This window comes from Bison bison, unplaced genomic scaffold (assembly GCF_000754665.1).
Source record: "Bison bison bison isolate TAMUID 2011002044 unplaced genomic scaffold, Bison_UMD1.0 scf7180017864461, whole genome shotgun sequence".
NCBI lineage: Eukaryota > Metazoa > Chordata > Mammalia > Artiodactyla > Bovidae > Bison > Bison bison.
Genome location: NW_011495023.1, coordinates 628971 through 655623, shown reverse-complemented (window position 1 = coordinate 655623; position 26653 = coordinate 628971). Strand labels below are relative to the sequence as shown.

General features: G+C 36.8%; 1 protein-coding gene across 11 annotated transcripts in view; it reads left to right on the top strand.

Moving 5' to 3' along the window:
- The window catches only part of CREM (cAMP responsive element modulator), a 67992-nt gene that overhangs the window by 24456 nt on the left and 16883 nt on the right, over positions 1 to 26653 (top strand). For 6 of the 11 annotated variants that reach the window (XM_010859852.1, XM_010859850.1, XM_010859851.1 and 3 more), the window contains 4 exons: positions 12289 to 12435; positions 15490 to 15587; positions 15729 to 15871; positions 24115 to 24303. In XM_010859852.1, coding sequence (XP_010858154.1) covers positions 12289 to 12435; positions 15490 to 15587; positions 15729 to 15871; positions 24115 to 24303 — 577 coding nt within the window. Of the gene's footprint in view, positions 1 to 6593; positions 7271 to 12288; positions 12436 to 15489; positions 15588 to 15728; positions 15872 to 24114; positions 24304 to 26653 lie in introns of those variants that run through there. The other 5 variants (XM_010859859.1, XM_010859858.1, XM_010859857.1 and 2 more) reach the window with 3 other exon arrangements.

Here is a 26653-nt window from a genome sequence, read left to right as displayed (position 1 = left end):
TTCCTTCCAATGAACACTCAGGACTGATCTCCTTTAGGATGGACTGGTTGGAGCTCCTTGCAGTCCAAGGGACTCTCAAGAGTCTTCTCCAACACCACAGTTCAAAAGCATCAGTTCTTTGGCACTCAGCTTTCTTGATAGTCCAACTCTCACATCTATACATGACCACTGGAAAAACCATAGCCTTGACTAGATGGACCTTTGTCAACAAAGTAATGTCTCTGCTTTTTTAATATGCTGTCTAGGTTGGTCATAACTTTCCTTCCAAGGAGTAAGTGTCTTTTAATTTCATGGCTGCAATCATCATCTGCAGTGATTTTGGAGCCCCCAAAAATAAAGTCTGCCACTGTTTCCATTGTTTCCCCATCTATTTGCCATGAACTGATGGGACAGTATGCCATGATCTTAGTTTTCTGAATGTTGAGCTTTAAGCCAACTTTTTCACTTTCCTATTTCACTTTCATCAAGAGGCTCTTTAGTTCTTCTTCACCTTCTGCTTCTTTAAAGGTTAATTTTTGGCTTTAAAACGCACTCTGTATTTTCATCCCAGTGTATTACATGTGATAATACTTTGCTTTGTATGAAAATTGATGTTTCAGGAACTTCCCTGGTGCCCCAGTGATTAAGAATCCACTTTCTAGTTTAGGGGATGAAGATTTGATCCCTGGTCAGGGAACTAAGATCCCACAGACCGAGGAGCAACTTAGCTCATGTGCCACACAACTAAGACCTGATGCAGCCAAATAAATAATTTTTTAAAAATAAGAAAATTGATGTTTCAAAGATAATTTCAGCAGGTATAAAGCAAAGTCAAATTTCAGAATAAGATTTTGTTTTTTCACTTCTTATAATCAGAAAAAAAAATACAAATCTGTTTTAGTGTTTAAGAGATTGTTAGAGATATTCTGTCATTTGTAATGATTTTAGGTACTTTTTGATGCTCAAGTCTTAGTTTTAGTAGCAGGTAGTTTGTCACTAACAGTAATGGAAAAATAACTGAGTATAAACAGTTACTTTTTTTATGCTTTCTCCGATTTTTCCTAGTTAACGAGTAGGTTGTGGGGAGGGAATACAGGAGGTGCTGTTGATAAAGGGCTATAGATTCCGATTTGAAGGATAAAAATGTTCTGGAAATCTTTTACAAAAGTATGAATATGATGAACAGTACACTTAAAAGTGGTTAAGATGATTAATTTTATATTATGTATTTTTTTACCACAATAAAAGAACAGCAAAAACAAAAATAGACTAGACACTGAAATTTTTTAATATTAGAAATGTTAATTTTTATAGTTTCTTCCTTGAGTAAGATTCAGTTTGTTTACTTTGCCTCACTTCAATTTTTGCTGCTACAACCTCTGTAAGCCCCAAACTGTTAAAGGAATTACACTGGGAAGCACAGAGGCTTTGGGAAATTTTCACTCATTGATTAATTGTGATGACAGCATCTTAGTAATGATCTTCAGAATTGTGAGCTTTCTGAGCCTTCCCCCACCCCCAGAGGTACGACGTGTGGTTCTCCAAAAAGGCGTAGGAGAGAAAAGCCTGCTTGTGAGGTCAAAAATACGGGGTTGGCCAAAAAAGTTTGTTCAGGTTTTACGGCAAAACCCAATGCTAAGTAAAGACAATATCAGGTGAAAATAGTGCAAGCAGAAATAGTTCAGGAAAAGCACTTGCCTTTAAGTAGGTAAGTTCTATACTTTTTAAATACCTTTTGAAAACTAATGGTAATTTATTTGATATCAGATATGTTAATATACCATGATAGGTACTGCCAGTATAAGTTGGCCTCCCAGTTCCTCAGAACTTTCTAGTTTTACCTTTTCTAGGGGCTTGTTTCCTGCTTTGTACTTGGTATAAGGAAAAAGAGCCCTAACTTACACCAATATTCAGTTTGAATTAAGTGTTTTACACATAGCTCAGTTCTCACAACAACTCTGTAGAAAGGTACTGTTTTCATTATCTTTTGCAGTTGAGGAAAATTTGGTACAGAGAGGCTGAGTAACTTGTCACAAGTCACATAGCTAGTAAAAGGCAGAGCCCAGGAAACCTGGCTTTAAATAGCATTAAATATTTCTATTACTTCTGTGATAATACATAGGTACTCAGTGTTGAACCAGATTATTTCAGAGGACATTACCTGGGAACATGCATGATCAGCAAAGAGTAATCATAATTGTATGCTACATATAGTTACTATGGGGCTTCCCTGGTGGCTTAGCTGGTAAAGAACCCGCCTACAATTCAGGAGACCCTGGTTTGATTCCTGGGTTGGGAATTTCCACTGGAGAAGGGATAGGCTACCCACTCCAGTATTTTGGGGCTTCCCTGGTGGCTCAGATGGTAAAGAATCTGCCTCCTGTGCAGGAAACCCAAGTTCAGTCTCTGAGTCAAGAAGATCCCCTGGAGAAGGGAATGGCTACCCACTCCAGTATTCTTTCCTGGAGAATTCTATTGACAGAAGAGCCTAGCAGGCTACAGTCCATGGGGTCGAAGAGTTGGACAACAGAATGAGCAACTAACACATTTCACTTTCAAGATAGTTTCATGTTTATGTCCCAGTTCAGCTTCTGATCTTGGGTAAATGAAGAGCGTAGAAGATTTAAACTTTATCCATTTTGATGTATTAGTAACTGGTCCATATAAATCCTGGCACCAATAACCAATCTAACTATTAAGCAGTAACTCTGGGGTCAGGAGCACGAGAGCGCCCACAGCTTTAGAATTATGTTTTATAAAATGATGAGGAAGTCAGTCTCATTGCCTTTGGTAAAATCAACGGATTGATTATCTTCTTGGCAATGAGCCAGCTAATTATCATCTACAGCAAATGTGGGGCAATTCATTATTGCTATTTTTGTATATGGTTAAAGAAAAGACATAAAATCCTCAGTCTTAAGTTCAAGTTTATAGTTCAGTAGTGTTTGCTGTAATGTACTCGCATTGTTGTGACACAGATCTCCAGATCTTTTTCATCTTGCAGATCTAACACTGTGTACCTATTAAACAACAACTCCTTTTTACACACCCCCCCAACCTCCTGTAACTACCATTCTATGTTTGGTTTCTATGAATTTGCCTACTTTTGGATACCTCATATAAGAGGAATCATCAACATTTGTCTTTTCAGTTCAGTTCACTCAGTCGTCCGACTCTTTGCAACCTTGTGGACTGCAGCACGCCAGGCCTCCCTGTCCATCACCAACTCCCGGAGTTCAACCAAACTCATGTCCATTGAGTTGGTGATGCCATCCAACCATCTCATCCTCTGTCATTCCCTTCTCCCCCTGCCCTCAATCTTTCCCAGCATCAGGGTCTTTTCAAATGAGTCAGCTCTTCATATCAGGTGGCCAAAGTATTGGACTTTCAGCTTCAACATCATTCCTTCCAATGAACACTCAGGACTGATCTCCTTTAGGATGGACTGGTTGGATCTCCTTGCAATCCAAGGGACTCTCAAGTGTCTTTTCCAACACCACAGTTCAAAAGCATCAATTCTTTAGCACTCAGCTTTCTTGATAGTCCAACTCTCACATCCATACGTGACTACTCGAAAAACCATAGCTTTGACTAGACAGATCTTTGCTGGTAAAGTAATGTCTCTGCTTTTTAATATGCTGTCTAGGTTGGTCATAACTTTCCTTCCAAGGAGTAAGTGTCTTTTAATTTCATGGCTGCAGTCATCATCTGCAGTGATTCTGGAGCCCCCCCAAAAATAAAGTCTGTCACTGCTTCCACTGTTTCCCCATCTATTTGCCATGAAGTGGTGGGACTGGATGCCACAATCTTAGTTTTCTGAATGTTGAGATTTACGCCAACTTTTTCACTCTCCTCTTTCACTTCTTCTTCACTTTCTGCCGTAAGGGTTGTGTCATCTGCACATCTGAGGTTATTGACATTTCTCCTGGCAATCTTGATTCCATCTTGTGCTTCCTCCAGCCCAGCATTTCTCATGATGTACTCTGCATATAAGTTAAATAAGCAGGGTGACAATATACAGCCTTGATGTACTCCTTCCCCTATTTGGAACCGGTGTATTGTTCCATGTCCAGTTCTAACTGTTGCTTCCTGACCTGCATACAGATTTCTCAAGAGGAAGGTCAGATAGTCTGGTATTCCCATCTCTTTAAGAATTTTCCAGAGTTTGTTGTGGTCCACACAGTCGGACACTTTGGCATAGTCAATAAAGCAGAAATGGATATTTTTCTGGAACTCTCTTGCTTTTTCGATGATCCAACGGATGTTGGCAATTTGATCTCTGGTTCCTCTGCCTTTTCTAAATCCAGCTTGAACGTCTGGAACAGTTCGTGATTCACATTCTGTTGAAGCCTGGCTTGGAGAATTTTGAGCGTTACTTTACTAGCATGCGAGATGAGTGCAATTGTGCGGTAGTTTGAGCATTCTTTGGCATTGCCTTTCTTTGGGATTGGAATGAAAACGGACCTTTTCCAGTCCTGTGGCCACTGCTGAGTTTTCCAAATTTGCTGGCATATTGAGTGCAGCACTTTCATAGCATCATCTTTTAGGATTTGAAATAGCTCAACTGGAATTCCATCACCTTCGCTAGCTTTGTTCATAGTGATGCTTCCTAAGGCCCACTTGACTTCACATTCCAGGATGTCTGGCTCTAGGTTGGTGATCACACCATCGTGATTATCTGGATCATGAAGATCTTTTTTGTGTAGTTCTTCTATGTATTCTTGCCACCTCTTAGTATCTTCTGCTTCTGTTAGATCCATACCATTTCTGTCCTTTATCGAGCCCATCTTTGCATGAAATGTTCCCTTGGTATCTCTAATTTTCTTGACGAGATATCTAGACTTTCCCATTCTATTGTTTTCCTCTATTTCTTTGCACTGATCACTGGGGAAGGCTTTCTTATCTCCTTGCTGTTCTTTGGAACTCTGCCTTCAAATGGGCCTGTCTTTCCTTTTCTCCTTACCTTTCACTTCTCTTCTTGCACAGCTGTTTCTAAGGCCTCCTCAGACAACCATTTTGACTTTTTGCATTTCTTTTCCTTGTCTTTTTGTGATTGGCTTATTACACTTCACATAATGTCCTGAAGGTTTATCTGTATTGTATGTGATAGGAATTCCTTCCTCTCTGTATGTACACACCACATTTTGTTTATTATTACTGTTTTTTAAAGTTGTTTTTGTTAAGTCAGTAATCTTTAGGGCTTATATACCAAATGATTGGTAGAAAAATTAATGTAGAATAGTTCAAGTGAATTGAAGTTTCCTTCATAGGCATTCCTATGAGTTGAGACTGTGGTGGTGGTTTGGTTGCTAAGTCGTTTCCGATTCTTGCACCCTCATGGACTATAGCCTGCCAGGCTCCTCTGTCCATGGAATTCTCCAGGCAAGAATACTGGAGTGGATTGCCATTTCCTTCTCCAAGGGATCTTCCTGATCCAGGAATCGAACCCAGGTCTCCTGCCTTTCAGGCAGATTCTTTACCCACTGAGCTATGAGAGAAGATCCCAATAAGTTGATACTGGTCAGAAATAAAGGTAAGTGGTTTAAGCATTCATTCTGTAGCTTCAGGCTTTTGGCATGTACATTTCTTCTTCAGTATTAAAATGAATCTAATCTATATCATTGTTAAGAGTAGTTTTAATATCCACTGTTTGCCCATATAAGCCTTCTGTTGGGTAAATGTCATTTTGGGCTCAGGATCTCATAGCAACCTACTTCACTACGTGCATTTATTACTTTATAATGGAGTTGGCTAGAAAATTATGATCAGTTTTAGTTTCAGTCTTATTGAAATCAATATATAAGATTGATTTTTAAAAGTCTAGAGCTAAAAGAATTTTGACTTCCCTAAAGATCATGTTCATAGTCAGTCTTTATATAAGTAAAACACATATCATATTAGAATATAAAATGATGCTTCAAGTACTGTTAATAGGAAATGATAAGGATCAGCTAGAGCGTTGTTTTTCAAAGCATAAAGAAACCCTAATTTTGTCATCACCAGTCGCCACAGTGATCACCACTGCTTATTGGAAGTATTATCAGAATAGACTATATAATTAAGAATGACTTGATTCTGATATTTGCTTTGCTTTCAAAAGGGGAATTTTTTAAGAGAGACATATTTGTCCATTTCGAATTACTTCCTTTTTAAATTCAGATTATAAATTTTAGATAGTTTTTGTTTATTCCCTATACACAGAAAGGATTCAAAGATCATGTTGTAGTTCTCCTTATAATTTTAACATAGATATAAAAATATCAGTCTCATGTGTCCAACTCTGTTATCAGTGCTTTCAGTTGATATTTACAAGGTAAAATTTAACTCCATTGATTTTTGCAATTTGTTAGTCACATTGTTTAAAAAAACCAGAACCTCAATATGGGAAAGAAAAACAGTAAAGACACTACAGTGATACCAATTCTGTATTTTTCATGTTGTGTTTGTCTTCATTTAATGTGATTAAAAACAACTTTTAAAAACATTTTTATTTATTTATTTATTTGGCTGCACCAGGTCTTAGTAGTGGCATGTGAGATTTAGTTCCCTGACCAGAGATCAAACCTGAGCCCCCTACATTGGGAGCATGGAGTCTTAGCCACTGGACCACCAGGGGAGTCCCTAAGTACAACTTTTTAAAAAGTGAAGTGAAATAGTTTATGTCTATTTTAAAGTGTACACATTTATAATATTATTTGCCTGTTTTCAGCCTTATTCTTTAAACACTTCTTTTTTCGCTGTAGAATCAACAGACTCTTTTTGAGAATCTTGTCTTAATACACAGAAATCAAGATATTTTTCCAGCTTCTCCCATAGGGTGTTACTGGGTTTTCACTGGAGTCCTTGGAATTAAAATAGATAATGTATAGATTTGATTTTTCAGGCAGCAGAATTGATAGTGAAGTCTGCTAGACCATGCATTCACCTCTTCTCATCCTTTATTAACTGTCTGGAATGCGGGCTCAGTGACTGTGTGACACGTTCAGCTGCACTGTGACCTCATAAACCCCATCATAAGGGAACCTAGCTACGCATTGGTGCCAGTCCACTAGGTGCTAATCAAATGCTGTGTGACAACATTGTGAGGTTTTACCAGTTATAAGTGTCATTATTAGATTTTTTTTTTAATTGCAAAGCCAAGTTAGGCTGTCAACTGCATCATCTTCATTTATTTCATCACGTTAACTCCTGTCTCTAGTGGGGTTTTTGGTGGATGTGGTGGCCTCAGCATAATCTATGTTTCAGGCATCCTATAGAAGAGGATTATTCTTCAGGGGATCTGGAAAAAAAGGTAAACTGTCTGGCATGAGTTCATTTTTACACTTTTTAGAGCCTCATAAATAGAGGTGTAAAATTATAAAATATAAAACACACCCATTTTATGTGTTTGTTTTTTGGGCGGTTGCCTGCTTGATTGATGGAATGTGATGAGTGTATTGATAGATCCTCCCTTGGCCTTCTTTCCTACTTTTCTTTTAGACTTTTTTTTTTTGCACAGAAGTTCCCTCCTCTGAGAAGCTTCCCACAGAAGGTATACCTTAACGTAGCTTCCTTCCATCCTCCCTCTACCTCATTAGCTGTTGTTGATTAGTCTCTTAGTTGTGTCCAATTCCCCATGGACTGTAGCCCACCAGTTTCCTCTGTCTCTGGGATTTTCCCAGGCAAGAATACCGGAGTAGGTTGCCATTTCCTTCTCCCGGGGATCTTCCTGACCCAGGAATCAAACTCATGTCTCCTGCATTGGCAGGTGGATTCTTTATCCCTGAGACACCAGGGAAGCCCACCTCACTAGTTCCCCTTCTTTATTTTTCTTTTAAGAATTTGGTACCTCTCCCAAATTATGTTTTAGTCTCTTCATCTGTTTTCTATCTCCTGATTTAGGAGAGCAGACTTTTCTTGTTTACTGCCTTATCTCTGCTGTCTAGACTGGTCCACAAGGCAGGCTTCCAACATTTGTTGAGGGAACAAAAGAATGAGTTAATTATTAAGTATGACTTGTTTCTGTGAGATTGACTTATTAAAAATTCTTGGAATGAATATATGATGTTTATAAGAAAAATGGGGCTTCCCAGGTGCCTCAATGGGCAAAGACTCCACCTGCAATGCAGGAGACACAGGAGACTTGGGTTCGAACCCTGGTTTGGGAAGATCCCCTGGAGGAGGAAATGGCAACCCACTCCAGTATTCTTGCCTGGAGAATTCCATGGATAGAGGAGTCTGGTGGATTACAGTCCATGAGGTCACAAAGAGTTGGATACAACTGAGCGCATGCACACATGACCTCCTTCACTGCCCAGAGTTTGGACATTGAGTTTTCACTGCAGATACAGATTCATGTAACTCATCTCCAGAATTCTGGGAATTCAGTTTTGTTCTAGTAGGTATAGCTCTGTTTTCTATAGCAGAGTTTCTTCTCACTAAGCCATTTTGATGGAGCATTGTTTAATAATGTAAAGTCCTGAAAATTACACTTGAAAAACATTTAGAGTGACTCTAAGCATGATTTATACTTATCAAAACCCCCATGAATCTTTCTTGAGTTGTTCTCCAGAATATCTAATTTTTCTCCAGCAGGTCATTTCCATGAAAGTGTGTGTAGCACTAACTGCATCTCAAGCCACAGGTCTCATCTGTAGGAATACTGGTGATGCTCTTGGGTATAATGTACCTTCTGTTTTGCTCAGTCTCTGACATATGAATGTTCTATCAAAATTACTGTGGGTGGTGATTTTGACCATCCAGCTGTGGTGGAGCTAAAATTGCAGCCCGTTTCAGCACTCTGCGCTTTGAGCTGTGAGCAGGGCCCAGAGGCTGCATGAGGACAGAGCAGCAGTTTTCAAAGTGTGATTCAGGGAACCCTGGAGGAGACTCCAAGGACCCAGTATTTTCCAAATAACTACTACATGATGTTACACAATCATGCCTGGAGGTTTTGGAGGACAAACCTATTTTCATAATAATACTAAGATGTATTTTTTTTTTCCTCTGGATTGGCATTTGCCCTGATGGCACAAAAACAGTGGGGGTTTAAAAGTGTTGGTGCCTCATCCCAGTCACGTAAGTGGTGCCAAACTTTGTTAGTGGTCATTACAGTCTTCACTGCATTCACTTGCAGTTTTTTAAAAAAAGTCTGTTCCACTTAAGATGGTCCCTGATGAAGCAGTAAACATTACCAATTGTATTAAATCTTGACCCTCAAGTACATGTTGTTTTAATATTCTGTGTTCTGGAAGTGGAACATTCATTGAAAGCATTTCTGCCACTTACTGAAGAGCAGTGGTGATCTTGAGAAAAAACACAAGTTATTGTCTGAGGGACAAGATGAACTAGCTGCATTCACACACACACACACACCCGCCCCTGCCACAGGATATAATTTTTCTTAAAGCAGTGGCAAGTAACTAAATTATATCTATGTCTGTTCAAACTTGAGTATTTGAAAACTTCTCTCAAAAGCAAATGAAGTAAGCTTGTCACATCAAGGAAAACAGTTAACAGTGTTTATTGCTGATGATAAAATTCAGGCTTTTAGCAGAAGTTTCAAATTGTGGAAATTCTTCATCTGCCATTTTGAGCTTGATAACATGCCAATATTTTATAGTTTTCTGATGATGTTGATTTTAATGAATGTAGTTTTCTGATAGAGTATCATGAAATTTATCAGCATTTGGGAGATCTACTTAATTCAATAACTCAGTATTTTCCAAGTAGCTACTACATGACATTACAAAATCATGCCTGGCTAAAGAACCATCTGAAGTATAAGACAGAGCAATAGTTTTTTTTTTTTTTTTTTAGCATTTATTTATTCGGCTGCATCAGGTCTTAGTTGTAGCACGCAGGATCTTTAGTTGCAGTGTGTGGGATCCAGTTCCCTGACCAGGGATTGAACCTGGATTCCCTGCACTGGGAGTGTGTTGTGTTAGCTATTGGACCCCCAGGGAAGTCCCAGATCAATCGATTTTAACGTAACTAAGTTTTCAGATTCCACATGGCCACTAACCTTTGAGAAAAACAACCACTTGCTGAGTTTTGGGGTAGTATCCAGAAGAATACCCACATTTTTATGAAAAAGCTATTGATACACTCCACCTTTTCTAATCATATATCTGTATAAGGCATATTCATATACCAATTAAAATAACTTATTACAATAGATTCAGTGCAGAAATAGGTATGAAAATCCAGCTTGTTTTAAGTTAAACCAGACATTAAAAGAATTTGTAAAAATGTAAAACATTGACATTCTTGTCACTAATTATTATGTCTTTGAAAACAGTCTTCAGAAAACGCTATTTATGTTAGCATATGATAGAATTATTGTTGTTTTTAAATTAATTACTAAGTATTTTTAAAATTTTCTGTTTTAATTTCTATTTAGTAAATATCAATATCATATATATAAAAACATATAACAGCTTATATATATAAGAGCTGAGAGGCTTGTCATAGCCAGTCGCACACATCTTTTTCCAGCTTTGTCTTCAGTGTCACCCATTGGCAACTTAAAATCTGCATAGTAGGAGTATTTTCATTACAGAAATCTGCAAAAGTTACCCATAGCATTTTCCCTTCCCAGGAGCTGGCTGTACATTTACAGGATCCTGCTGGATGTAACATAAACAAAACTGAGGTCATCAGTCATTTTCAGTAAAGGTGTCCTGAGACTAAAAAGTCTGAGCCTTAGTCATTTGGCAGAGGAATACCTTTTTTGGGGGGAGGGCAACTGGTTCACAAAGAGAAGGATCCCTTTATATAGTTCATGCAGGGAACATTTGTAGAATAAATCTAGTGGCTTTTAAACTTCTGAATGTTAAATCTGAGGGCTCCATTATGGGATGCCCTTTTTCTTTCCCCTGAAATCTAAAGTTGGCAATAACACTCCAAGGGCAGATGGGCTGAATTTGCCCATGGGGCTCCATATCGGTGGTCTCTGCCCCGGTTTCTCACTTTTCTGTCCAGCTGTTATCCAGACCATAATGAGGCCCGGCTCAAGGGGCAGCTTCTACACAACACCTCCGCTTGTTCAGACTCCTGCTGATCTGTCTGTTTTGTACTCCTGTGGTTTTCATGACCTGGACAATGGAGCAATTAGTCCTCTACTGTGTGTGTGCTGTTGTTTCTGAGGTGTTGGTTTTACCAATTCTGCTTTCCACCCCGGTGCACCTAGTTCAGTGCTCTCCATGTAGGTTCTCTTGCATGGATAGAAGACTTTACTTCTAGGTTGCCAAAGAAGTTTGCCTTCCAAGGGAATGATGTAAACACATCTGATTATTTGTTATAAACCCGGTTCTTAGTAATTCTTAAAAAGTATTTGTGTAAGTTGGTTGGAAATGATTGGTTTTCCTTCAATTGAGGGCCCACAGAGGCTTTCTTCAAAATTTTTTTTAGATTCTGTGGTCTGCCACCGCTCATGATAGAAACTAGCAGGTTCTTTCACGTCCAAAGTCTCTGTCTGTTCCAAGGAAGTCATAATCAATAGTGAAACTTAGTAAAGTGAGGCAGAGTTTGTAAGATTATGCTGGCTCTTAGGACTGAGTTGTTTACCAATTAGAAACTTAGCAGGTTTTGAGTCCAGAGAAGTGAACAAAACAAAACAAAACAGGTTTTAATGTGTTTTGCTGGCAGGGCTCTTTGTTGCAAGCACCCAAGGTGGTGGGAAACAGCTGTATCTCCTTTCTGTGCAATCCAAGTGATGGTTCTGCATGCTCAAGCTGTGGGGAGGGGAGTGTGCAAGGACCACACAGTCTCCAGGGGATGAGCTTTCTCTGGTTTGGAGATGCTAAGGGCCTGAGAGGTCCTGGGATTTCTTTGACCTATGCCTTTTTTTATGACTATTAGGGCATAAAAGTAACTGCAATTTTCATCAGTATAGAGACAAGGCATTAGCTTGTATCTGGAGTAATACTCTAATATCACATGTCAGAAGTTGCACTTATTGAAAAAATAATTTACCATATTTAAGTTCTGTCTCCAATTGCTCTTAAGTTAGAGAGAGTGGTTTATACTCTGGCCTAAAGAAGGCTTCACTGTTAGTCTTGAGGTCGTAGTGAGGTAGTTTAACTGCTTTAGAACTTTGTGCTTGGAACATTCTTAGCCACTGAAGCATGGGAACTGAAAGTGAGACGCATGGGTTCTTTAATATCTGTCACATCAGAGAATGACTATTCCAGCACAGTAACCATCTCCTAATGGTGAGTACCTTGGCTTGCTGGTCATTTCTTAAAAGCAGGGAAAATAGGCAGATTGTAACAGTGGGAGAAAAAAAAAACGTTCAGCCTTAATCCTTAATGATGCTGTTTTTTGCAGGTTTCTGTAGCTGGATCCAGCACCGGAAGAGGCTCCCCAGCTGTAACTCTAGTACAGTTACCTTCCGGCCAGACCGTCCATGTCCAGGGAGTAATTCAGACACCACAGCCATCCGTTATTCAGTCACCACAAATACAAACTGTTCAGGTTAGCCTCCTTCCTCAATGACTTCTCTTTGACTTTCTTGAGCTTTTTACTAATTCATTTATCATTTTTTTTTCCTGTAGATTTTTTTTTTTAACCACATAAGGAGCAATCTATTAGTATGGTGGTAATTTCTTTTTGTTATGTCAACACTGGCTTCTTTATTTAATTTGAAATTGCACATTTGCCTATGTTCATTGAGAGAAAAATTATAAAATACAGAAAAGAAGAAAGTAAAAATAATCTCAGCACTCAGATATAAGTACTGTTAACATTTGGTTGAAAGTCTTCCATATATGTTTTCTATGTGCATACATAAACATATTTTAATGGCATGCTAGTATTCTATTATTTATATGTACTATATTATTACCAAAGTATAATGTAGTAATGTTACCAATTATATGTAGTGTCTTTTTTTAGTCATAGATGACCCAATATAAATTATTTTAATGTAATTCAATACAACGTAACAATTTCCATATTTTAAAGTATTTTTAAGTTTGTAATACCTTGAGAAATGTTATTTATACACATCCTGTGTTTATCTAAATATATGTACGTAAGCTATATTTGTGCATTTGCCTAAGAATTTCTTTAAGATAAATTCTAAGTGGTTGAACTGGTGGGCATGGAAAAGAGTGATGCTCAACTCTTGCTATTAAACATTTGTAAGAATTCCTTTTTATTCCTGTAGAAGTTTTTTTTTTGAAAGTCCCTCAGTCATGTCTGACTCTTTGCTACCCCATGGACTGTAGCACACCAGGCTCCTCTATCCATGAATTCAGGCCAGAATACTGGAGTGGGTAGCTGTTCCCTTCTCCAGGGGATCTTCCCACCCCAGGCTTTGAACCCAGGTCTCCCACATTGCAGGCAGATTCCTTTTTCTTTGTGAAGGGCTTGGTGCCCTGTTGGATACAGAGATTGACTTGGGCTGCAGTTTCGTTGTCAGCTCCTAATTTGCAGGCCCAGTCAGTCTCCTTTAAATAAGGTTTCTCTTTGCTCAAACTGAGATTCATTTAGCAAAGCTCTCCAAAAATGCTTCAAAGTACTTTGAGGCTTCTTTGGAGATGTCTGATAAACATCGTAATGTAAATATTCTAGTACTAACACTTTTCACCAATACTCACAGTAAAGTGTAGAAATTTAGATTTATTGTTCATTCAGTATGTGTGCCATGATATCATTGTTAATTGCTGTTGCATTTATACATCAGATTAAACCTTGTTTTTTTTAGATGTGGTTAGTATTGCGGTTGTAATCCAGAGATGTGTTTTGTTATTTATTGTCACCAAAGTTGGTCATAAATTCTTAACATTTCTTAAGCAAAAACATTCTTTTTTGCATCAACAGATATAAATTATTAAGTATGCATTTTTAAAGCATACTATTCTCTTTTACTAAATTTATTTCTGTTCCTTTTTAAGATCAGTTTGTCTTTATCCTTTAAATATTGAAATTATTTGAACCTATCTGATGACAAAAAGATCTGTGAAGAAAATGTAGTTGCTTATACTTAATTGGTCTTGTCCTTTTCCTGTGTATTTGAATCCAGTTTGTTGCAAAATAAGGATAAGGGTTGCACCACGATACTTGAAGTAATAAATCCATGTGCAATAAAAGTCTGTTTATCTTTGTGGCACAGATGTCTCTTCCGAGTTGTTCAAAAGTTTGAGTGATTCTCAGTAGTGTCTTTTTTTTTTTTTCCTTTCTTGTGAGGACCTTAATTCTAGGAGCTTCTGACTCTTTCTGACTCTGATTATAAAACAAGACTTTCCACTCTCCTTTTTGTGACTTTTATTAGGATGCAGATATTTCTACTTAGCTTTAACCTTGGTGGCACTGGAAGAGAGAGTATTATCTCATTTTCAATAGGCTGTTTTGGATTTTGTTAAATGGGTGACTTAATTATCTTTACAGAGGTAGGGGCCTGTGGATCTTGTCTTAGAATTCCAACCTGGTGAGTGATGAACTTCAGTTTTCACTTTCTACAGTAATAGCCTACCTTACACAAAGGGGTGGTTATGATTATGCAAGAGATGTGTGAAAGCCCAATGGAAAGTGATAAATAGTTGGTGATGATGTGTGGTTGTCTGACTGCAACAATAGTTTCTCTAAAGATTCTCTTCATGCCTGAGTGTGCTTATGTATAAGGTATCCATGACCAAAGATGCATGATCATACGTGTGGGCAAACATACATGCACATCCATGTACCTTGGGAAGTATATGTTCCTGCTTACATTGTTGGTATTTTAATATGATTTTTTGATTATACCCAGATCAAATCCCATGTCCTTATCATATTCATTGGAGGAGTTTTGTAAGCTCAGAACTAGATGATAGATGATATTAATAGCTAGTTTTGTAAACTCAGAACCTGTGATAGATGGCTGAATATATTGAGAACAGTCATGTTGTGGAGAGATTTATTATTTTAGTTTCCTTTCTTTAATACTCACGTTATTATACTATTCCTTCAAAAAATGAAATTGTATTTAAAACTGCTCTTTCTTTTAAGGAGTAATTCCTTATTTTGACAAGACCTACTGACATCAAGCCCAACCTACTTGTTGTAATATAAATCATAACTTTAACCAGGCTTGTTAACACAAGTATTTACCTACTTAATATTCTTTCTTCTTTGGGTCTATCTAATGTGTAATTTGAAGACCCAGCCTAAGTCAGTCAGCAGTGGTGTTTGCTCCTCTGTCACTTGCTAGCTCACCCTCTGCTGGATTTGTGAGACATTTTCAGGGCTGGGGCTTAGGCCTTGTGTGTCTTACATTCAGTGTTTTCCTGAAGCCTGTCTGGCACTGTGCGTTTCTGTAGCACGTGTCGTCTGTGTCATCCTTGGCACACAGGCTGGTTTACAGCCAAGTGTCGGTGTCTGCACTTCCTGTCCTGAGCCAGGTTGTGAGCACGGCTAGCCCGGCTCAGTGAGCTCTGTTGGCAGTGCCGGCTTTGTGCTGCACGCAGAGCCCCTTCAGACACCGGGTTGTGAATGAAGGAGATACCATGGGTTTTATGATGCATCTCAGGAATTCTTGTGTTATAGGTAGCAACCATTGCAGAAACAGATGAGTCTGCAGAATCAGAAGGTGTAATTGATTCTCATAAACGTAGAGAAATCCTTTCACGAAGACCCTCTTACAGGTAAGTTAAGTTTCCTACAGTCATGAAAAGTTTTTCCAAAAAGGGAGAAATAAAGATACCTCAGATTCTCCTGTGATAGCTTTTCTGTTTTAAATCTCACTCATGTATCTTAATTCTTTGTATTGTTGAATTATATTTTAGAAAAATACTGAATGAACTTTCCTCTGATGTGCCTGGTGTACCCAAGATTGAAGAAGAAAAATCAGAGGAAGAGGGAACACCGCCTAACATCGCTGCTATGGCAGTGCCGACTAGCATATATCAGACTAGCACGGGGCAATACAGTATGTATGCGGCAATTCCATATGACGTAGTGCTAGTTTTCAGGCTCTTGTTTCCCTGAAGCAGCTTGGGTTTTGGCACTAAACTGTTCCATTTAAAAACTGCATCATAATACCTAAATTGTGTATCACAGTGTGAAAAGTACATGTTAAAGAAGTGAGAGATTTGTACTGACAGTTGTCGTATACTTTTGAAAAATAACAAAAAAAATTTGTTTACTAAATGAAGAAAACTTTGGGGTCAAAATAAAGGGAAGGTTTTTCTAATTTATATGTTTGTATTCACATCTAGTAAACACTTAAAACTTACTGTTTTTGTCTCTATGATGCATGTGAACACAATAAGATATAAATGTCTGTATTTCGTTCTTGACCTTTGTCACCAACAATTACATCTTATGCTTACTAATCTAAAAGAGGTGCTTATGTTTTCTAAACTATGTTTTAAATGTAATTCTGTTTTCACTACTCTCTACTGTGTTGATTTGTGCTGCAGCTTTTTCTAGAAGAGAATGGAAAAATGACTTATTTTTTAAACTAATGCAATTGGACAGATCATTTTATTTGAAATTTTAAGCACCAAAAGCTGTAAATAAACAGATACATTCAAATTTAGTCTTGTGCATTTTAATGGGCTGTTAGTTCTGTGCTTTGTGCTCCAGTTAAAGCACTAGTCTTTCCCTAAATCAAGAACATTTGATACAAAAAATACTTTAGTAAAAAAAAGAAAGAAAAGTGGGGAGGAAAAGGGAGAAAAGGGCAGGGAAAAAGTTTTTTTAAAAAAGCTAGTTAGGTACAGAAATATGTTTGATGTTAATGACTGTGTTGATCCAAGTACAGTGTTAATATTTTAGATATATTTTCTGTTTTCCCTTTAAAAAGTAATAATACCTACAAAAAAATCTCAAGTCTTAACTTAAGACCTGGCTGCTGTAATCTGTGGGAAAGCCTTACACAGTCATGAGTTTTTTTCTTTTAGTGGTGGTAGATCTGCAGTATTAAGCAAATTCTGCTTTGGTGATTCTGGTTCTTTGGGTAAGTCCTACCCTGAATCTAGGCAGAACTGGGCTATAATATAATTAGTCCACATCCTGTACAGAGCGCTGATTGGACATGTCCAAAGTCAATGTCAGGAAAAGAGAACTCTCCACGGTCTGTAAGAATTAGACCTTGAGGTTTTCCCCTTCATTTATCTTTTATCACTTCTCTGATTTATGTGCCTTTTTCTGTCTGACCCATGGGAGTAGATGGTGGGAATTTAGAACCAGTGTGACTGGGTGGGGCTTGGAGATGCTGAAACCTCCTAGCTAGTCAGCTCTGGCCTTGAGCAGTGGGCTGTTACCATCTTGTCATGTCTCTTTTGTGTCTTGACAGGGAAAATGTTGGAAATTGCTGCTGAAATTATGCTAAGATATCTTAAAGTTTGAAGGGTGATTAAGATGCTGGCATCTTACAAATCTCTCTGGCGTATCTTGACTCTGCTCAGTAATTGATCTGTTTCTAAGTGACATGGCAAGGGTGCTGTGGGTGAATTTGCCTAGATTATTAGCTGAGAATTTGGAGTTGTGAGAACATGTTGGGTTGAGAGGATGTTGAGGCTGGCGATGATATGGGGAAGGTGGTGGTACATGGTCCTGCCAGTCACTGCCTGGTATAATTTCACATCTCAGGTTTTTAGTCTTTGAAGTGTGACTAACACTAAATTTCCAAGCTCAGGGTTAATGTGAGAACAAAAGGAGACAACAGATTTTACCTGTGGGGGTAAAATCTTTTGACTCTGCATGTCAGAAGAGACATACTGCTTTTGACATGAAACAGAGAAAGGTAAGCCAGCTGTGGCAGTGTCTCACTCAGTCATTAAACTGTCCTCTCCAGCAGCATTTCTTGAGCTCTTAGCGTGCGCTCAGAGCTGGGCTTCAGTATTGCTGTCACTACCTTGTGTGTGGAGTATGTGGGTGTGGGGGAGTGGAGTCAGGGTTCTGGTTGAGAACTAGAAAATCAAATGTTTAGAAATTAGGGTATATATTTATTTGCCACATTAGAAGTCATGGACAATTTTTTTTTTCCTTAGCATAGAAGTTCAGGCATATTTATTTACTGTTTACCATATAGTTTCTCCATAAGATGTCATGGACAGTTTGTTACTTAGTTTTCTTAATTTGGACCCATACAGTATGATCCTGGCAGTTATTTTAATAAAAAGTTGTGTTTGTCCAATATGTGTTGTCTGCAGGTTAAAAACTGCCATTTTATCGGTTCTCAAAAAAGGGATATTGCCTATGTTAAAAACGAATTTCTTAGATACTTAGTGACACTTGTTTATGTTGATAATTCTTTCATTTGACAAGTGAATACTAATATTTAAGTTTTTCTTTAGAAGACCTTGCTTTAAATGTATATTTATACAAGATCCATTTTCATCAACCATTTCTTACTAGCAGTAGCTTAACAGAAATTAATGATTAAATGTTCTTAAATATCTAGAAATAGAGTTACTGGTGTCCTTTGGTTTTTAGATTAGAGTTTATTTTACTAGAATTTCTGGAGATTTTTCTGTGTATTTATATGTACCTAGTTTTGAGATTGTTTTATAAACTTTTATTATAAAAAGAGTTTAATTCTTTCTTCAACTTTTATCCATGGATAAAAAAACTTCAAAAATTATTATATATAAATTATAATTATTATTTATTATACTAATTATTATTTATTTTAATTTGATACAGTGAGTTCGTTGGTGTTAAAAACAAAGGAACTGTAAAAGTTGAGGAAATAAAATAAAAAATAAAAAAATGAAGTGTGCTTAAGTTTTCTCATATACAAGCAGTTGCATTTTTAGTAGTTGAAAGTGAGATATTTATAGAAGTTGGCCTTATTATTTCACCTTATTTTTTAAATGACAAAAGCAAGAAGTGAAAGGTAGAATAGGCTATTTCCAGGAGTAGGGAAAATAACTTAAAATAGGCAGGGATTCATTATTGCAACAGCAAGAAAGTGAGCTACACTTTCGAAACTTTACTGGAAGTACTGATGTTAGTCACAGGTTTGCTGTATGCCAATTAAGTCATTCTGGTCAAAGAAACTGTGATTTGTCTCAAGAGACTATTTCTGAACAATGGTGGTTCAGACTGTCTTAGAATTAGCAAAGAATGTTACTTGCTGCGTGACATGCATTGAGTAGGAATGAATTCATGAACAGAAGTTGTGGTTATTCTATTTGTGCTGTTGCAGGTAAAGAAATTTAAATGTTTGAAGTTTCTTCATTAAATTTTCTCTAAAGACAATTTTTTTTTTAATCCATTGTCGAGCTAACCCTACTTCTTCCCTTACCAGTTAAGGGCTATCATCCAAGACTTCAGATTATTTTTTCCTAAATATCTCTGTCTCTTTTCTTGCTCCTACTTTGTTTTCCTAGGAATCTTGTTAGAGTGAGGCTCTATTAACTCATCTGTATGCTAACGGTAAGTAAGTCCATCCTGAATCCACCATTATGAAGAAAGGTTTCTGTGACCTTTGTGGCCTGCTTGAAGAATTCAGAATTCTCAGGAAGCTCGAATGAATAAACACCCATTCCATTTCTTCATAGAGGAATTGGCATGATCGGCTTGTGCATTCCAAAGTAAATGCAGTTGCATTTATTACTGTTAGGAATGAATTTGCTTCTGTGCTCCCAAGGTACCTTTCAAAGCAGACTTTGGATGGTATCTGTTTAGTGTAAATCTGGTTCTTTAACTTTGGTGTTGCTGTTCTTGTAGCACTCAGCTGTTTTAGTCTTTCAGATACTCACAGTTTCTGTGTTGTGCTCACTTTTTGAATTTCATTCTGAGAATTCACTGGAATAAGGCCTGTTCTTTCTTTTTTTTTTTTTTTTTGGCTATTCCTTTTTAAAGTTCATTCAATGAGGTTTTATTTATGAATCCTTTCAATGCAGTTGGAATAAAGATGGTTTTAAATTGTAAATTGTAAGTAATTAAACATTTACATGTTTATGTGTTTGAATTAGCTCATATATAGTAGTAGTGGTAGTGTTAGTTGCTCGGTTGTGTCTGACTCTTTGCAACCCTATGGACTGGCTCGCCAGGCTCCTCTGTCCATGGGATTCTCCAGGCAAGAATACTGGAGTGGGTTGCCATTCCCTTCTCCAGAGGATCTTTCTGACCCAGGGATCAAACCTGGGTCTTCTTCATTGCAGGCAGATTCTTTACCGTCTGAGCTATAAGGAAGATCCTGTAGTTTGAATTAGCTCATATATACAGATTTAGATTTAAAAAGATGTATCATGTGAAAAGAGGTCAGATGAAATCTTAAATTTTGCTTCTTCCTCATTTGGTCATGAATTTTTTTTTTCAGTTTCCATCCTTATTTTTCTCTTCCTCCTTTATTGATTATATATGCCTTTAAAATTTTATTTTTTAATTAAATTTTTTTTACCAAAGTTCTTGAATTTTCATCCTATAAGTAGTGTTTTCCTTGCTTCAGTGATACTACTTCCTCTAAGAAGAGAAGTGTGCCATGGCAGTGAATAGTAGAAGTAGCAGATTTTTTAAAACAGTTTTTAATACCAAGAATTTTTAAAGAATTCATTGCCTAGACTAGTTGGTATGGTATCATCCTGGTTACCATGGGATATGGTAAGTTGGAGTTAGGGAGACCATACTTGTTAATTCTGATTTGAAACTAAATATCATGGCTATGTCAGAATGTATATGAAGACATCAGTGTAACCACTAAAACTGACTTAGTGGAAAAACACTTCTTAACTAATGAATTAAACTCTCTGTAGACAAACTTTTTTTTTTTAATGTAAGGTCAGTGTGTTCAACATTCAGTCTGTGGGTGTAGAGTAGAGTGACCTACTTAATTATGGGGTGAAGTTCACCTGAGACTTTAGGGGACAGAAAGTTAGGCGTATCCCAGAGCAACTGGAACACCAGAGCTTAACCTCTGCCGCCACGACTATGAGCGGGTAGTATACATCAGGCTTGAGTCAGCTCAGAAAGGACAGTGACGCAGAATTTAACTGATCATGGAATCTAACCATTCAGTTTTCCTTCAGTTGAGATTATTTCATCAAATCGTAATGTTATTAAGGCTTACTTAGAAGAGGAAAATAAGTGTGCATGTGTTAAGTGGCCTAAAATAACATACTACTTTACCTCTGCTTGCATCCTAACCAGTATACACAGGCCCGTGTAGGCTCTCCATTACGAACAATGAAGTGGCCATAAGTATAAGCTTTTATGCCACAGTTGCATGCCCACCAGGCTGCTCTGTTCATGGAATTCTCCAGGCAAGAATACTTAATGGGTAGCCATTCCCTTCTCCAGGGGATCTTCCTGACCCAGGGATCAAACCTAAGTCTCCTGCATTGCAAGTGGATTCTTTACTGTCTGAGCCACCAGGGCAGCCCTTTCAGTCCAAAAGAGCATCAGTAAAACCTAGGTCCCCAAGGACCTAGGAATCAGTAGGAAATACAAAGCTATTTTATTTTCATTGGTTCCTAATGGCCTTGATATGGGCCAGTGATTTTATTTTAAAATGATTTGCCAGACCTGATGTCTGAGATTGGTTTTAAAATACTCCAGACCTCCCCACCCCCACAAAAAAAAAAGTTTGGAATAAGCGGGTAGGGCAAATAACTGACACAAAATTCTTTTACCTTTTATGTTCACTAAAAAATTTCCATAAGTTTATAAAGTTAATAATTAGCTAAGATATGACTAAACTCACTCAGTTAATTTCATTTTTGTTTTTCCTACTACTTAATTTATATTGATGTGTTTATTGAAAACATCTTATGCTATCCTTGAAAATTTCTGTAACCTAAAAAGTTTCCTCCTCACATCTTTTGAATATATACACACATGCTCACAAAGCCTATTTCTGGTATCCTGAAGCACTGAGAAATCTTTCAGCATTGGGGATATTGTCAGTTAAGAGATAATATTTTTAAATGGGAGAGCCCTCTGTCATTTGCTTATGCCAAACTCAAGAGTGCCTTTGATATAAAAAAAATAAAAGGCTAAAGGACAAGACTCATCAGTAGAAACATTTTCTCTCTAGAGCCAGCTTCTGTGTGCCTGCTTGTCTTTTTGTTTTTCATGTCTAATTATATGATGATCAGAAAAATAAAATGATAAGAACAGATTCAGTTTTTCACAGCGTGAAAGCAAAGAAATTTGGTTAGATCTATTGGGAAAACATTGAAAACTAAAAGAGTAAAAAAAAGGAAGTATGAAAAGAAGAAAGAAAGGATCTTTATCTACCTATTTCATGGTTCTTATCCTTGGAAGTAACAACTCAGATCTGTTACTAGTTGAAAAGCTTGATAATATTGTCAATATGGAAAATTAAGTTCTATAATTACAATTTGAAACCATACTTTAACTCTTCGACACTCACATGTGGCTTAAGTTTTTAATCTGTCCTGTCTTGAGGAAATGATAGCCATTCACTCATCAATCATATTTATTGAGTGCGTGCTGTGTGCTAGGCTCTGTGCTTCTTAACATGGTGGGTACACTGCCCGTGCCTGTTCTTTATAAAGCACTGTTTCTTTGACATCCAACTATCAACTGAAAATATGCACTCAAATATATAACAACATATGACATTCATTCATGTCCAGCCATGAAGATCCAAGGAGGCGATATCTCTTCTTTTTTAGATTTCTCTCAAACCCTTTTATTATTAAGAGTGAGTCCTGAGACCCTTGAAATCTTTGGACAGTCATGGTGAAATGTTGTTTTGAAAATGTGTACGAAATATAATGCTGTAGATGAACGAGACAAATAAAGTGAGATTGCTTCAGAGTTTCTCAACTATTGACATTTTGGTAACTGATTCTTCAGTTTCTATCAATCTTGTGGTAGCCTGCCAGTGAGCTAAAACCAGATAGTGCCTCTGTGTTGAAATCTTTTTTTAAAATGTTAACTCATTTTTCTGTGTTGGCCCTAGAACTTTAGGTCAAAGAACTGAAGATGTGGTGGTGGTGGTGGTGGTTATTGTTACTAATAGTTCTGACAGGTTTATCCGATCAGATTGTCACCTTTGCTTAGATGCCATAACAGAGTTAGAAAATGACTCTGAAATATTCAGAATCTACCTTAGACACTACCACAGCATTCCTGAAGGGCACTTACATTAAATTATAAGGGTCATGTTACTCTGATTATGTGTTAACTTCTATCTTCATTGTAAAGTCTAGTTAGCTGATTTATATGTGATTTTTTTTTTTTTTTAAAGACTAGCCCTTGTTCCACTTAACCTCTAGTGTCTAAACTAAAACACGGAGTCATCTTTATATTAAAGTATATAGAGCTCTCAGATATTTTCAATAGTACTTCTTTGTTTATTAGAGTAAAATTTTAAAACATAACATTTGATCAGTTATTCTTTTGAAACTTTCTGTTAATATGTCAGCTTTTAAACATGGTTGGTAAGCCTCTATATTTAAGGGAAGTCTACCTCATATCTTTTGCCATAGCTACAGTTATTTAAGATATTTTGTAGAGGTAAATACTGTAGCACAAATTCTTTCCATACAGTTACCTTTTAAGGTTCTTTCCGACTTAGCATTTTATATCTCAGGATTCTCCTGACATAATCAAAATGGTAAAAAGTTACAGTTTTATAGACTTGCACTTTAAAACCTCATGTCTAAATGTATATACACACACATATGTTTTATTAAATATATAATTACACATATATTTTAATAAATACATATAGGCTTTAAAGCTATATATTAAATATATATTCCATTAAAAGGTACTTTTGATGATAAATTAGACAAGTAGTTAGCTGAAGGTACAACTTTATTGTAATTATGATGCTTGATGGAATTTAACTGACCATTTCTTAAATCTTAGAAGAATGTTGTTTATAACTAATAATATATGAGAAAGAAGTCAAAACCTGGACTTTATCCCTGCCAGCATCTCCATTCTTCCTCTTAAATACTATATATATATATATATATGGGTGCCAGGGAGGAGGAAGAACTCCTTGAGTTCTGTGTATTTCAGGCAATTCTAAATATAAGACATTTTCAAGTGTTTTGAGCTTTTCCAGTGTGTAGTCCTATGAAGGAGGGTCCCTTGATCAATCTAGCATAGAGAATTAAGGGTAACTTAAGAATGAGAAGCTTTGGTCATATATAGGTCCAGAGTATATATTCTTCCAATATGGGGTTGTTAAGAACAAATCTTGAAATTCTCTAATACTTCTTTTCTTTTTCTGTTAAGTTGCTATAGCCCAAGGTGGAACAATCCAGATTTCTAACCCAGGATCTGATGGTGTTCAGGGACTGCAGGCATTAACAATGACAAATTCAGGAGCTCCTCCACCAGGTGCTACAATTGTGCAGTACGCAGCACAGTCAGCAGATGGCACACAGCAGTTCTTTGTCCCAGGCAGCCAGGTGGTGGTTCAAGGTATATGTCATTCATCTAATACATTTAGAATACCTGTGGGTTACTAGAGCACGCCATTTAGTGGTGATTTCATAGTTCTCTGAAACATACAGGATGTAGATTTGGGGAGGGAGTGGGGGTAGAGAGGACTTAAAAAGGCTTGGAGAAGTATTTTAGCATACTAAACCAAAAGTTAAATAAACTATACAGTTTTCAATTTTTAGCAGATTTTATTGGCTCTAAAGTTAAATTCAGAGTAACAATGGAAAAAAAGAAGTTGGAAACATGAAGTTTTTAAGTAAATATTCTTCCTCTGGGTATTAGAAATGTACTGAATATGTTTTTAGTACCTAGTCTTAGGAAGACTTAAGTATTCAGTCCACAATGCACTGAATTTGGGTTTTTCCCCGGTTGTTACACTCAAGCCTACTTTCTAGACATCTTATTTCAAAAACAAATGCTGATTTTGTGCTTTCTTTCGAGCATTTTTAGTACATTTGAATTCTGAGGTACCTATTCTATCTCTCGTTAAAGCTAAGAGGAGTGAAATGAAGCACTCTTCATTAAGGGTATTCTTAATGCACTCTTCATTCACTTAAGGGTATGTGATATATACCCTTAAGTTTTTAGGGTAACTAAGATTTCAATGAAAATTGAGTATACAGTATTTTTTATTTCATTCAGTTGTGCTCAAATAACTATAATGTGTTCAATGCAACTTTCAAAAAACTCCCCTTGGTCTATTTGCACTAATTTTAAGGGTGGGGAGTAACATCAGTTCTTTTAGTTTGAAAGTTTTGCAAGTATAGAAAACAGAAGATTACAATCGATGAGTCTTTTGATAATTTAGATTTACTCTGAAGTATTTGGGGCACTGTATGGAGTATAATAAAAGTGTATGAAAAGCTAAACTGGTGATATTTATGGAGTTAAAAAAATCAGTAGTATTTACCCAGTGCTTTAATGTTTTCTTTTAAATATAAAATTAAAGCACCCATTCTATTTATCTGATACTCATAAATCCTTTATACCTAAATGAAAAATCATAAAGAATGCTCTCATTTCTTTTCCTTTTATCTTTTTTTAATATGGAAAATCTACTGAAAACTTGCTACTTTAAGAAGGAGAGTTTTTTTTAAATGTTTTGTGTTGTGCATCAATAATACACACATAAGTCTTATATTTAGGGGGGGGTGTTAACAAGTCTTTTTCTTCAATAAGTCACAAAGGATATTTTTCTGCATTGATTCTGTCAGCTTTATGGTACCTTTCACATTATGTTGTTAATCTACCTGTGATCCACCTCTGTGTGTAGCGTTGGGTGAAAACCTGTTTTTATTTTTTTCTCTCCGCATACGCAGCCAGTTATGCGCTGTCTTAACTGTGCAGCAAGTAGGCCTTGTGCAGTCGTGAAATGTCTCAGCACTCTCGCTGCTGCATGCCAGCACTACACTGCTTTTGTTGTCACAGAACAAGCGCCCCTTTTTTGTCTTTTTAACTTTCTGTTTGTAGTGCTATTTTTGCTTTTGTGAACTATAGTTCTCTCATATGCATTGGGAATAAGGTTGAATTTCTAAATATTAATAGTATAATACAGTAAGAAAACCAATGATGAGATTACACTTAATTTATCAATTGACTTAGGGAGAACTGAAGTCTTTTTTTTTATTGAGGTATACCTGACACATAACATTTTTGTTAATTTCAGGTATACAACATAATGATCCTACATTTGTACAGTCACAGCTAGTGATCGCTGTGTTAAGGCTATTTATTATAACATACTTAACCGTGTATAGTTACAGACTTTTTTGTGTGTGTGTGCTGAGGACCTTTAAGACTTACTCTTAGTACCTTCCAAACATACAACACAATGTTAGTAACTCTAGTCACCAATTTGTACTTTACATTCCTGGGACTTATTTTATAACTAGAATTTGTACCTTTTGACATCCCCTTCACCCTTTTTTGCTCTCCCCCATGCCCCACCTTTGGCATCCACCAGTCTGCTCCCTTTGTCTTTGAGTCTGAGTTTTGTTTGTTTAAATTTCACATATAAGTGGTATCATCCAGCATTTGTCTTTCTCTGTCTGACTGATTTTACTTAGCATAATGCTCTTCTCAGGGTCCATCTGTGCTATCACAAATGGCAGAATTTCCTTCTTTTTTACAGTTGATTGAAAAAAAAATATATATATATACACATATACCACATCTTATTTAATTATTTATCTGTCGATAGACACTTAGATTGTTTCCATGTTTTGGCTATTGTAATTATTGCTGCAGTGAACATGAGGGTGTAGATATCTTTTTGAGATAGTATTTTTATTTTCTTCAGATAAATACCCAGAAGTAGGATTGCTGGATC